This window comes from Dromiciops gliroides, chromosome 3, assembly GCF_019393635.1.
Source record: "Dromiciops gliroides isolate mDroGli1 chromosome 3, mDroGli1.pri, whole genome shotgun sequence".
Taxonomy (NCBI): domain Eukaryota; kingdom Metazoa; phylum Chordata; class Mammalia; order Microbiotheria; family Microbiotheriidae; genus Dromiciops; species Dromiciops gliroides.
This window is the reverse complement of record NC_057863.1, coordinates 342,238,510-342,252,173: the sequence shown is the minus strand read 5'-3', so window position 1 is coordinate 342,252,173 and position 13,664 is coordinate 342,238,510. Positions and strand designations below refer to the sequence as shown.

Genomic DNA, 13,664 nt, shown 5'->3' with positions numbered 1-13,664 from the left:
TAAATCCAATTGCTTTAAATACTGGACCAAGATGGCTCTGGAGAAGAGAGTAAGGTTGGTAACCTTGCCAAGCCCTCTCTCACTTAAATCTAATTCATTGCAAGTCCTGACATCACCACCCAATGTCATGGTCCTCTGTGAGATCGAAAGACAACAAAGAATGTCCAGTAATATCCCTTCCCTACTTCCTCCCGCCCCCTGCCCCTAGCGCAATGGACCTCTGTAACTCATTGTTTAGGTTTGATGATGGCTTAGGATGAATGTAAATACCAATTGTTTTCTATTCAGACCAAAAACTTCTATTAATATTTTTTCGATAGCAAATCGGGCCATCTTTTGTCTCAATTCTTATCTAGCCCCTAATCATTAAATGGACATTTCCTCAAACAAATTGAGAACTGGGAAAGACCTCAATTTAGAAAGGCCAAGGTCCTCCACTGCATCTTGGGCCACCAATAATCATCTTGCCTTTTGTCTTGCCACTGGTCTTCACTGACTGGAGGAGAAAATTAAGCTGATGATTTTGTGTAACTCTGCCTCACTTAAATCCAATTTATGCAAGTGAAGATATCTCCCCATGATGTCATTGGTTCTCTTCTAGATTGAAGAACAATAAGAAGGGAGAAGTCTGTGTTGCCCACCCCAGTGAAACATAGCTATGGATAGATATGACTAGCAAAAGAGGTCTGGGTGCTCACCTGGATAGGATGAGAGAGGGCTAGCCAATGAAGAAGAGGTAAAAAGAGGGAAGAGGACAAAGAGCCCAGAAGACTCACTTCGTCATCTACTTTTCCAGTATAGAACACTCCCCTGACTTCTTGGAGTGGTAGGAGAGAGAATATTAAGTCAAGTCCATTGGACTGGGCAGAAAAACTGCAGGACTAAGGCCCAGGGTGATCTTTTACCACACTGTAAATACAGGCATGCCTCGTTTTATTGTGCTTTGAAGATACTGCATTTTTTTTTACAATCGAAGGTTTGTGGTCACCCTGCCTCGAGCAAGTCTATTGGTATCATTTTTCCAACAGTATGTACTCAAAAAATATCTATCACATTTTGGCAATTTTCACAATATTGAAAACTTTTTCATTATTATTAGATCTGCAATAGTGATCTTCAATCAGTGATCTTTCATATTACTATTGTAATTATTTGGGGGAGCCAACAACCACTCCCATATAAGACAGCAAACTTAATAAATGTGTATGTTCTGACTGGTCTACTGACTGGTGGTTATCCATCTCTCCCTTCCTCCCCAGGGATCCCTCTTCCCTGAGACACAATGATATTGAAATTAGTCCAATTAATTACCCTACAATGGCCTCAACTGATACAGGAAACTCCATTGTTGTCTTATTTTAAGAAATTGCCACAGCCAGCCCAACCTTCAGCTACCACCCCACTGATCCCTGATAGGTCAGCAGCCATCAGCATCGAGACAAGTCCCTCCACTAACAAAAAGATTATGACTCGCTGAAGGTTCAGATGATGGTTAGCATTTTTTAGCAATAAAGTATTTTTAAATTAAGGTATAGACATGGTTTTTTTTAGACATAATACTATTTCACACTTAATAGACTATGGTATAGTGTAAACATAACTTTTATATGCACTGGGAAACCAAAAAATCCATGACTCTCTTTATTGGAATATTTGTTTTATTGTGCTGGTCTGGAACTGAACCTGAAATATCTCTGAGGTATGCTTGAAAATGGATTCAATTCCCTGTTTTCCAGCCCCTAGCCCAATACATACCCAGGACCTCAAGTCTTCTAGAGAGCAGTGACCCATGACCTGGGGAGCCAGTATAGGAGGTGGAGCTTAGGGAGGAGAACTGAGGTCTGAGGGAACATAAGTCTAAGTCAGCCCTACAGCAACCATCATTGATCTGTAAGGGGGGGGGGGGGTGGAGGGAGAAGGAGAGCAGGTGGATAAATGTCAGATATTATTATTTCATTCTTGTCTGAGTTTGATGGAGTTCAGATAGAAGTGGTCCTGGGAGAGGTACCTAGCCTGTATTATCTTTTTATGTTTTATGAACACTATAACATGAATGCATAAAATGACTACATTTTATAATTCAATAAAAGTATGTGGTTGTAAACTCATCTTTATACTTATACTTATTATTATTGTTATTATTATTGGCATAATTATTAGAAGTAGAAAAGGCAGGATGACAGCAAATAGAAAGTAGCCTCAGATCCAGGAAGACCTAGGTTGAAGTCCTATTTCTGATACATACTGATGTGTGACCTTGGGCAAGTCACTTAACCTCAATGTTCAAAGCAACTCTCTAAAACTAAGTTGAAGAGAAGCTGCCAACCTACATTACTAGAAGGAGTTTGCTCCCTTGGGAGTTCCCTATACCAATGAAAACTCAGTTCCAACCCCAATCCCTATTAGAGGAAGTATGACACTCCCTTTCATGATTCCAACTTTCCCAGTGCCTTCCAAATAAAGCCTCCTAGGACTTGCCCTGGACCCCATATTATCAAAGGTCAGTTTGAAGGCTTAACAATTCATAGGACATTTTTGGGAGTCGTGAGTGTGAGGGGAAGAATCTTCAGTCTCAAAATGAGGGGGAGCTAACAGGTCTGAGAGTGAGAACAAATGTCTCTTAAGGGGCTAGTCTTACTGTGTGATCCCAAACAAAGACTTGGACCCCTGGTTGAGATGGCATACATCCTATGCATGACAAATGAGTTTTCTAAGCATGTAGAATCATATAATAGCATTGCCAGGGCCTGTCACCCACAGGTGTTAACATTCCCCCAGAGACCACCAGCCAAATGTCTTGCAGCTACCAGCTCTGTGACAGGATAGGAGCCTGAGATAAAATTAGAAAGGATTTCTCAGCTCAAGCCTTCTCCAAATCTCAGTGGCCAGCTAAATAGGGTCCCTCTTAATTGCTAAATCATACTGTTCCTTCTCTGTCTCCTGACTAGCCAATTTGAAAGGCAGGAGAGAGTGAGAGAGAGAAGATGGGGAGGGGGATAGGTATGGAGGGGATGGAGGGGAGATCAGACTTTTTACTGAGAAAGGATTTGCAAGACTTTCATTCTACATTACTGTGGACTGTCAGTTAAGCACCCGGGAGATCCTATTACCTAAACCTGACTAGTGTGAAGATCAATTGCCTATAGAGATCTCTCCCTGTGTGTCTCTCAATCTCTCTCTCTTCCTCCCTCCCCAACCCCTGCAACCCACTTTATTTACCACTCTTCTGCAGTAGCATTAATATGTGTATATATATATATATGTGTATTTAGCCCTTCTCATAAGTATATATGTGTAAACATATATGTGTGCATGTATTTGGATATATATATATGGATTTAAGCATGTATCCAAATACACATATACATATGAGAGGAGCTATATATATGCGTGTATGTTTAGATCCATATATATGGTACATAAATGTAAATATACATTATATTTGGATACAAATGAGAGGGGCTGGGCTATATGAGGGTGCAAAGGGGAAATGACTGACCACTGTCCCATTTCTTGCAGCTATTCTGATGAGCTCTGTTGCTCCTCTTTTTATACCTTTTTTTCTTATTAATTTTTTTTTTTTGCTTAAATTGTAAGATTTCCACATGGAACCAGACCTCGGAGCAGGGAGGAGGAAAATCTTCCTTCTCTCTGCAATAAGGAAACTTCGAAGCTTCCAAAGAAAAGCCAGCCAAGCCTAAACTAGTTCTGAGAAAAGTATTAATACAGAAGGCAAGTGGTCAAAATGGAAAGGGCAGGAAGGCAAAGAGAACATGGGGGAAGAGAGGGGGAAAGGAGGGGGTGGAGGGACAGAGGGAGAGGCCCTCGTGAAACTAGAACCCTTCTTTCCAAGTGCTCTCCTTCCTCCACCGTGGGTAATGGATCCGCGCCGGGATTTCCTTTCAAAGGTGACTTATAACCTCTTCATTAGGGTAGATCTCTCCTGGGCACTAATGGCGTGTTTGGCAGAGTCAGCGAAATGCTGTTTGTGTGTTCGTTTTGAGTGAGGGGGAGCTCTCAGCTCAAAGGGAGGAAAATAAACAGTGTCATTCGCCGCAAGACGCCGCATCGGGGACGACAGCCGGCGGCCGCCACTGCTGCAGCTGCGTGTGGGGCGGGCAGTGAGGGCCAATGCGCACAGCTAACAGGTGCCATGGAGTTGAAAAAGGAAAACTGTGAAATAACCATAGATATGCTCCTTATAGTTCACCCCGAGAAGAAACGGAGTGTGCAGAGGGACAGACAGACGGATCCTACCGCTTCCCTGCAAAGCCGAGGTAACAAACAAGCAAGCAAGCATTGCTAGTCCCGGAGTCCGGAAAGGGGCGGGGAAGGTGCCCCCTACGGTCGGTCTCTCTAGGGTGCCCGGTCCCGGGGTGGGTGTCCGCGCCTGCAGGACGCGGAGCAATTGCACGGGACAGGGAGCAGGGGCGCAGGGGCGCAGGGGGACGGCTCTAGGGCAGAAGTCCGAAGCGGGGTCCGCTCCTTGCTCCCCGCCAGAAATGGGGGAGCGTCAAAGTCCCTACTGTTACATAGTGGCAACCGATCTCCTCCACCGGATTTCGCGGCCTCCTAAAATCGTTACTTCGTTTCCCACCTGTATCTAGATAGATTTCTGCAAGCCCAGGCTGTCCTGGGACTGAGTGCAGAGTCCAATTCAGACCAGTGCTCCAACCAGACGCAGCTCCCGGATGGGAAATCAGTGGGGAAGAATGTTAAGTCAGTCTCTCTTGCTATGGTTGCCTGAACTTTGTTTAGCCTCAAGAAAGCTAGCTGGGAAAGGAAATCCAGGATCCTGAGCTGCTGCAGTCACTGGAGGGGCTTGATCCGAAGGGGGACTCGGAGAAGTTCATTTCCCTGCCCTCATCTCTGCTCTATCAACAAGAACAATAAGATCTCCCCGATAGCCTTCTATCAATCCTGCTGATCATAGAGGCAGGTGTAAAGATGCCCAAGGTAAAGACAGCCTGGGTTCTCATTTGCCCAGTCCCTTTGCCAGGCAAAGTTTATGAGAACCCAGAAAGCAACTTTATGTAGCTCTGGGCCCAGCTTTCTGCACTAGGCAGAAATTTAGGTTACAATAAATACAATCTTGCCAAAGATTGACCTTGTGGCCTAAGGAGATAACCTTCTTGGTGCCTCAGTTTCCCTAGAGATGAAACCGCTGTCTTACATTGGAAGGGGTGTTTCTAGGAGAGAGGAAAATAAGACGACAAACTGCTTTGATTTGAAGGTTCTACCATGTTATTATATCAGAAGAGGAATAAAATCATAGAATATTAAAGCTTGGGCAACTCTGGGAATCATCTGGTTAAACTCCCTGATTGTACAGATGAGGAAACTGAGGCCCAGAGAATTGAAGTGATCCTAAGTGGTCAGTGGCCAAGGCAGGACTAGAATACAAGACCCCTGATTCCCAAATACAATGCCCTAGTTTGCTTTCCATCCTGAAGGCTTCATTTGGGGGAGCAGTGGTTTGAGGAGAGGACGAAACAAAGACTTGGGCTTACTTACAAAGCTGTTCTAGAAGAAGTTTAGGGATTGCTCCTTTTGTTTGGGCAGCATACCTGGCATAATATATGAGCATGTGTGTGTGTGTGTGTGTGTGTGTGTGTGTGTGTGTGTGTGTGTTTTATATATGGGGGGTGGTATTCATTGATAATGAGTCTTCACATTTCCATCCCTTAGCATAGTGCATGGCACATAGTAAGAGATTAATACTGCTTGTTATTCACTTGAACTGATGCTGCTGCTACCGCTAAAGAAAAGACACCCATTGTTAAGCATTTGAGGGCCATTAGTTATCAACAAATAGACTATTTCATCAACAAGAAAACTATTAATGATAAGTGGGTATCCACCTGAATAAGCTTGAATTCTAAGGGAACCAGGCCTAATGGAAGTTCTGTGAAATGCGTTGTGTAACTTCCTTTTAGCCTCCTACCCAAAAGCTGTTTATATTTTCTGCTGCTATGCTCTGCCTCTGGCTTTGATTCGGTCCCCAGAGCTCTTGAACCCATTTAATTTCCACCTCCTACCTACCCACCTGAAGTGGTGGTGCTGAAGATGTCTTTGTCCCTGTCAATTACAGCTGGAGAGGCTCTGAAAGCCTCCTGAGAGCTAGCCTAGACACTGCACACAGGCAAGGAAAATAAATAGATTCAGGAGTTCTGGGAATACCGACAGGTGTCCTGGACTCAGAAGGGACATGGGGGCCAAAGGCAATTCTCTGAGATTCTCTAGGTGGGAGGGACAGTACTAAACTAGAGAGAGAGAGCTTGGAAGCTTTGGGTTAAAATAATTAGGCAATTAGCAGAGGTAATAGGATCCTGATTAAGAAATGACACTTTGTCCATTCTGTCTCTCAATTCTCTGTCATTGAGATGTGTGGTATAATCCCCTAATATAGGGTTCTCCTAATAGCCTTTCAGAACCTAAGTGGCCAGATCAGGGTGTTGGTGGTCTTTGGTGAATGTCTACCTGCATCACCTCATTTATACCTGGCATTGGGTGTGTGTGTGTGTGTGTGTGTGTGTGTGTGTGTGTGTGTGTGTACTGCTATATATTTATTTCTGTTCTGGGAGTTCTAGCATTAATAAAAGTAGGTGACAGAATAAAGACCCCCCCTCCCATAATGACTGCCTTCAGAAGTAACAGTAGTTTAACTTTACAATTGCCTGAAAATAGACTGAATAGACTATTCACAAATCCACCTGTGTTTCTCCTAATCTTACAATTCATGCACCTCAGTATGATCTTGGAGAAATCCAAGCAGAGACTGAAGCTCAAAAATAAATATTCTTTCTGCTTAAGCTTTTTTTAAAAGAAAATTCTTTCTTCAAATGTTTTACTGGTGGATTCTAAAATCATCTTGTGACTTAAAAGAAAAATGGAAATTCTTTTCCATTCAAATGCCCCCCTTGACCATATCAGAAATAAGTGGCTATTGGCATTGCAAACAATTACTCAATTCAGTGCTTATGTATATGGGGGTAGGAGGGGAATTGGTCAGATCCATCATTTAATTAAACAGGTGTATCAGCTCAATCAAAACCATTGAGTTGTAGTTCTATGCAAGAGCCCAGATACTCCATGGAGAGAAAGCACTGAACACATCCAACATGTTATGAGAAAGCATTAAGGGGCCTAAATGAATACGGAGAGATCAGAAAGAAACAAAAATTCTTCCTTTCTATTTTCCTTAGCTCTTTGGTAGAGAAAGTGACCCTACTGTTGGAAAATCCCCTTTTCATTCTGCATCCTTTCTCCAGGGAGCCAGAATGAGGAATTAGGCCCTCAGGCTGACCTACTCAGATATGACTGGACTCCATAGCAGAGAACACCAAGGCATTTTATCTATCCAGATGTTGGAGGATTGAGGGAAAGGTGACTGCCCAACTCTTATGTAATGGAGACATAATGGGTTTAGATTTTCAAAAAGGCGATGGGGATAAGAGTGGTCAGGGCAAGGCAACATGGGAAAAATGAAGGCAACTTGATTCCAAACAGGATTATTCAACCTGTTAGGCCATGTAAATCTCTTGCCATTTTCCTCCATGGCATTCCAATGTGATGCCCCTTCTAGAATCTTCCAGATGGTTTAATGAGTGAAACTCCCCCCATTCTTTCCTAATTTAACTTCTCTTGAAGAGCTAATTCCCTTGTTGAATTATACACACACAGACACACAGACACACAGACACACACACACACACACTCTATACATTTACTCCAGTCCTAAACATATATAAAGGTTAGGTTAAAGACCACATTCTGACCCACCACCCCCTCAATAAACTTGTATTTGTTTTGCATGTATACACATTAGCCTAAGAAAGAATTGTCATATATCACTGAGGGCACATAAATTTGTGATAGACTCCAATGAGTAGATGAGACAGCAGTAGGTAAGACAGGTGGTGAGGATGACACAGGGTTAGGTTTTGGCAAGGTGTGAGTGGTGATGGGACAAGGAAGCAGGAGATTCAAGGGTAGGGAACAGAGTATATGTAGTTGAACTATTTAACAGGAATATCAAGACATCAGATGAAAGCAGGAGAGATGAAGTATCAGAAGTTATATTGGAGAGAAAAATTAGAGTTCGGGATCATGGACATAGAACTCTGTGGTATTATAGGTGTGAGGTGAAGGTATGACCACCACACATGGAATAAAAGTCTGGATCATGGGAATTAAAAATGTTGGTGAACTTTGAGATTAGGGTATTTGAGAGGACATCAGTGTGCATACTGAAATTCCTAAGAATGAGTGAAGGACTTGAGGATGAAGGGAAAACTGTGAGCTAGCTACGAAATTCCTGAAAATGAAGGAAGATGACCAGAAGGCCTGCAGATGATTATGACAAGGATCTAGATTGTGTGATATTATGAATAGATTGGACTGAAAAGGAGTGGTTACTGTATGATGATAGCACATGGAGAGACTGGAAGAAGCAGAAAGGAATATGATGATTCCCTGTGTCTCTCAGTGTGCCCAGGGGGCTTGAGAGGTGGTGAACCCAATGCTAGAGAGTGTAGCCAGAGATACAGTGTCTTCTGGGGAAGCCAAGTTTCCATGAGTATGAAAAGATGGAAAGACTGTGAGAAGAAGTTTCATACAAAAGGAAATTTGTTAATAATAGAACAGGGTTTCCAAAGGGTTCAGGAAAGATAGTCTGAAGTGGCTGGGGAAGCAGAAAGTAATTGCAAGAGAAGAGAATTTTTTCCAAAGTAGCATACTACTCCGACTCAAAAGAACTGGGAAAGGGTGAAGTGGAAGTTTGCTAAAGATAGTACTGGAATGTACCATTTGATTGCATCTCTGACCCTCAAGGGTTTTGTGATGATGAGGGCAGAGGTTATTTGTTTTCTTTCAAATACCAGAAAAGAAGGGAGATCAGATCAGGCATCTGGGTCAGTAAACACCAGTGAGTGACTCTTCAGGGGCATGACTGAAAAGGAGGAGGTGGTGACGTGATATGAAGATGCCCAGCATTTGGAGCATGTTTTTGGGTCCTACTGTGTTCTGGTGTCTCAGGTGCAGGCCCTGGGTAGGGTGTTGGGGATGAAAGGCCTGGTGTCTTGGGCTCTGATGAAAGTCTGTCTGAAGGTCCCTCTCAAGTTAACTCTTGGTCAGAGGGATTCAACAGAAGGCACCTTAGAGATCATCTAATCTAGGGATTTGGACTTGAAGCTGTCATTTCATCAATACAGGGAATTCCCAAATGAGGAAACTACCTCTTCCAGTTACCTCTTCTGCAAGTATAGTCCACGGTGCTGAGACCTGCTCACACAGCCAGTATATTTAGGAGGAGGGATGTGAATTGAGGTCTCTGTTTCCAGACTGATCTCTCTCCATTCTGCTAGACTAACCTTGTAATTTGACAGAATACATCACACGCAAAAACACACCAAAAACATATCCCTACCCTGTTGCATAGGGTGCTGAGTCTGGAATCAGGAGGACCTGGGTTTAAATATGTCCTTAGACACTTGCTAAGTAACTTAACCTAACCTAAGCAAGTGAATTAACTGCTGCCTGACTCAGTTTCCTCAATTGTAAAATGGGAATAATAATAGCAATTACCTCCCAGGGTTGTTGTGAGGATCAAATGAGGTAATATTTGTAAAACTGTTTAGCACAGTTTTTGACACACATGGCATATAGTAGGTATTTAATAAATGCTTGTTTCCTTCCTTTCCTTCCCCTCCAAAGAGGACCATAGACTTCTAGGGCTTCAGATTTAGAATCAGAAGGGAATTCAAGGGCCCATCTAGGCCCCATCTCTCTCCATTTTACAGGTGAAAAAATTGAGTCCTAATGAGGTTAAGTAACGTGGCCACAACCACAGAGCATCAGAGGTGAGATTTAAGCCCAGCTCATCTGGATGTAAAGCCCTTGTTCTTTCTCCTGTAACTTGCCTAAGGGATTGGATCAGGTGATCTCCAGGGTCTCCCCCCCTAAACTTTACAATCCTAAGATTCCTACTCCAATGCTCTTTCTACCACAGGATATTTTCACTCAATTAAAATATCCAGGAATTAGGGGAAGAAAGAATTGTTAGTCAAATAAAGAAATCTTTCACAAAAGTGCTTCTTACAAAAAAATTTAAATTTAAAAATTAAAAATTTTTTAAAGTGCTTCTTACTTGCAGTCTAGATCACAGGCCTTCCTTAAGAGGTAAGCAGCCATATTATGTAGGGAAGAGAAACCCAAGAGCTACAGGAAGCCTCCTGACTTCATTGTACCCATTAGTCAGTCTTATGACTGACTCTCCTCATCTGCCATGATGTTATTCACTGTTCAACTGGAATACAGTGCCCTAAATCAAAGATGGCCAGGAACACTCTGGAACATGTCAGAATCAGATTAAAATGTAATTGGGAAATATTTAACAAAAAATGTAAATATAACAAAGCACAGATAACATTATATTTTAAAACTCGGTCAATATGCAGGGATCCTTATGTTTAAAGTCTTCCTTTGCATTTGACTTGTCTGCCCTAGATAAATCTTCAACTAGAAAACTACTGAAAATATACAGGTGAGCAACAAGCATTTATTAAGTGCCTAATATGTGGCAGCCACTGTGTTTAGTACTTCAGGATACAAATACAAACTTAAAGATAGACAGTCCCTGCCCCAAGGAGGTGGCATTCTAATGAGAAGTCATAAAAGGAAGCTGAAAAAGGAAGGGGAGTGGAGAAGTACCAGGTACAGGGTATCAAGGCCTGGGAAAAACTTACCAATAGGAGAAAGGGCCAATCGTGGCTTGATGACTCTAGAGTCAGAAAACCTGGGTCAAATCCTTCCTCGGATACTTATTACTTGTGACACCTTGAAAAAGTCACTTAAACGCCATGATTAAGTGAAGAAACTTCAGTTTCTTCATCTCTAAAATGATTGGGTAGGATTGGTGGTCCCCAAAGTCCTTTCTAACTCTAGATCTATGATCTTTGAGATTGTCTCTTTTTCCTGGAACATTCTCCCTCTGCTCTAGCTACTTATCTCTCTGACTTCCATTAAGCCCCAACTCAAATCCCATCTTCTACAGGAAGCCTTCCTTAGCCACTCTTAATTCCAGTGCATTCCATTATTTAATTATCTCATGTTTATCCTGTATATAGCTTACTTTGTATATATGTTTGCGTGTTCTCTTACTCATTAGATTATAAACTCCTTGAGGGCAGAGACTGTATTTTGCCTCTTTTTGTATTGGCAGTGCTTTGCCCAGTGCCTAACACACAGTAGGCAGTTACTAAATTGAATGAAGGAATGAAAAAATGAATGAAGTAGTGTGACAAGAAAATACTGGAATCAAATCAACATACATATCTACTATGACAATAGATGAGAAAATATACAAGTGATACAGGTGCCGGTGGACAAATAAGGCAATGGAAAGGAATACAACTGGCAAATATAAGGGATATGTTAGAGATACCTGTGGATTTAAAGTCCTTTCTAAACTTAGTTGTAAATGTAAACTTACTTGCATTTGTTATTGTTTAAAGTTAAGTTCATAATATGGAAATGTTTTACATAATTGCACATGTATAACTTATATATGATTGCTTATGGCCTCAGGGAGGGGGAAGAGGGAAGGAGGGAGGGAGGAAAAGAGATTTGGAACTCAAAATTTTAAATAAAAATGTTTAAAGATTTTTTTAATTAAAGATCACAATACTTTAGTGATTTTTAAAACTCTGAATTTTTTTTAAACTAAAAATCTAACTGCTTTGGCATGTTTCATGCCAACTCATTGTTTCACAGGCTTCCAGGGAATCGGAAATGGAAACCGAAGACGGCAGAAATTTGAAGGAAATGACCTTCGAGGTAAATATCTGGGAAGAGGTCATGGGAGGTAATGGAATGTTAGAGCTGGAAGGAGCCTGAGCAATAGATCAACATGGTCTAATCCTTCATTTTACATATGAGGAAACTGAAACCCCAATCTCATTCACCTTTTTTATTTTCTTACTTTCTATTAAATCACTGGGAATTCAGTCTTCCTGAAAAGGAATGAGAGGGGCAGCTAGGTGGCGCAGTGGATAGAACACCGGTCCTGGAATCAGGAAGACCTGAGTTCAAATCCAGCCGCAGACACTTAACACTTACTAGCTGTGTGACCCTGGGCAAGTCACTTAACCCCAATTGCCTGACCCAAAAAAAAAGAAAAAAAGAAAAGAAAAGGAATGAGAGCAACTACAGTTGTACCAGTCTTGCAGACGGGTTCTGAAGTAAACATCGGCCCCAAATGTTGTTCTATCTGTGACACAAGGTCAGGATGACATTGTTCCTCCTGCAGCATGGAGTGTCCAGAGACTGGACTAAATGATCTCCGAGGTCTTTTTCAGCTCCCTGGAGCTAAAGAAGGCAAGCCAAATGGATTGGGCTGCCAGGAAGGATTTTCTGCCTTAAAATGGTCTCCTCCATGAAACCTGATTATGTTTAGGTTTTAGACAAAATTACCTACAGAGACAGGCCAAGAATTCTGTGATTCCACAATGATCTGGGAGCAAAGAACATGATAAAGTGTTAGTCTGGGAAAGATTCTGAAGCCTTCCATTCTGTGATTCAATCCATGTAACCATTCAATCTAGTTGCAACCCATTACTTCCTTCACTTCCAGTCCAAGAGTAATCTCTCTGAAGATGGGAATCTATAAGCCAACTCAAAGGGGCCAGGGCCTGGGCTGCTTTGGTAACCAAAGACATAGGTTAGAATCCTGCTTTGCTACTGCAGACCTGTGTGATCTTGGGCAAGCAATTGTGCCCTCATGTTCCTCATTTGTAAAGCAAAGAGGGTGGACAAGACAATCTCTGAGGTTGCTTTGACCACCATTGATCTCCCCATCTTGGAATCCGATTATATTTTTAAACAAAGAACCAGGACTGGCCTGTGGAGACAGACCACTTTTTTCCTCTCTCAATCAGTAACAGAGATTCTGTGGGTGAGCCAAAGATTCTTGTCCATGAGGGTACACAACTTCTCTGTTATCACGCACAGGATACCTTTTTCAGACAGGTTCCAAAGTGCTGTTAGCTGTGGAAAGATTTACTGTCTTCTACCATGTTCCTAAGTCTTTTCCATCTAACCGAAGCCCAGTACTAAGATTCTAAAGTGGTGAAAGCCAGTGCCAGCATCGGGCCAGCCCTGATGGAACATTTTCAAATTTTTAAATTCCAATTCTTCTTTATCTGTTGCCAAGAGGTCCAGTAGAAAGACCGCTACATCTGGAGTCAGTGTCCTGATACCTGTGTGACCTTGGGCAAGTTACTTCTCTGGGCTTCACTTTTCCTTATCTAGAAAATGGAAGGCTTGGTCTCCATGACCTTTAGATTCCTTCCAACTCGAAATCTATGAGCCTGTGCCTGAGTTCTCTCAGGTTAATCTAATAGCTTTCTAGCCAAGTCATGACTAGAAGCTAGGTGAAAACTGCTGACTTTTGCTTTTACTCCATATATGCCCTGGGGAGATGGTGAACTGGGAAAGTGGTAAGCTAGTCTCTTCTGTTGGTGTACTTATTTGGAAATACAGTCTCATCTATCATTCCTTTCCTTTTTCATTTATTTAGCACTTATTTATTTAGTGCCTATGAAACACAGGCCACCATTTCTAGAATGAAGATTATTTTTTTAAAGACCTTTCAGGTATCATGTCTC

The 13,664-nt window shown here is 42.1% G+C and overlaps 1 protein-coding gene across 1 annotated transcript in view; it reads left to right on the top strand.

Annotated features, from left to right (window-relative positions):
• Positions 1-3,956: 3,956 nt before the first annotated feature.
• The window catches only part of KY (kyphoscoliosis peptidase), a 97,343-nt gene continuing 87,635 nt past the window's right edge, over positions 3,957-13,664 (top strand). The window contains exons 1-2 of the mRNA XM_043996662.1: positions 3,957-4,277; positions 11,773-11,835. Coding sequence (XP_043852597.1) covers positions 4,154-4,277; positions 11,773-11,835 — 187 coding nt within the window. The 5' untranslated portion in view covers positions 3,957-4,153. The remainder of the gene's footprint in view (positions 4,278-11,772; positions 11,836-13,664) is intronic.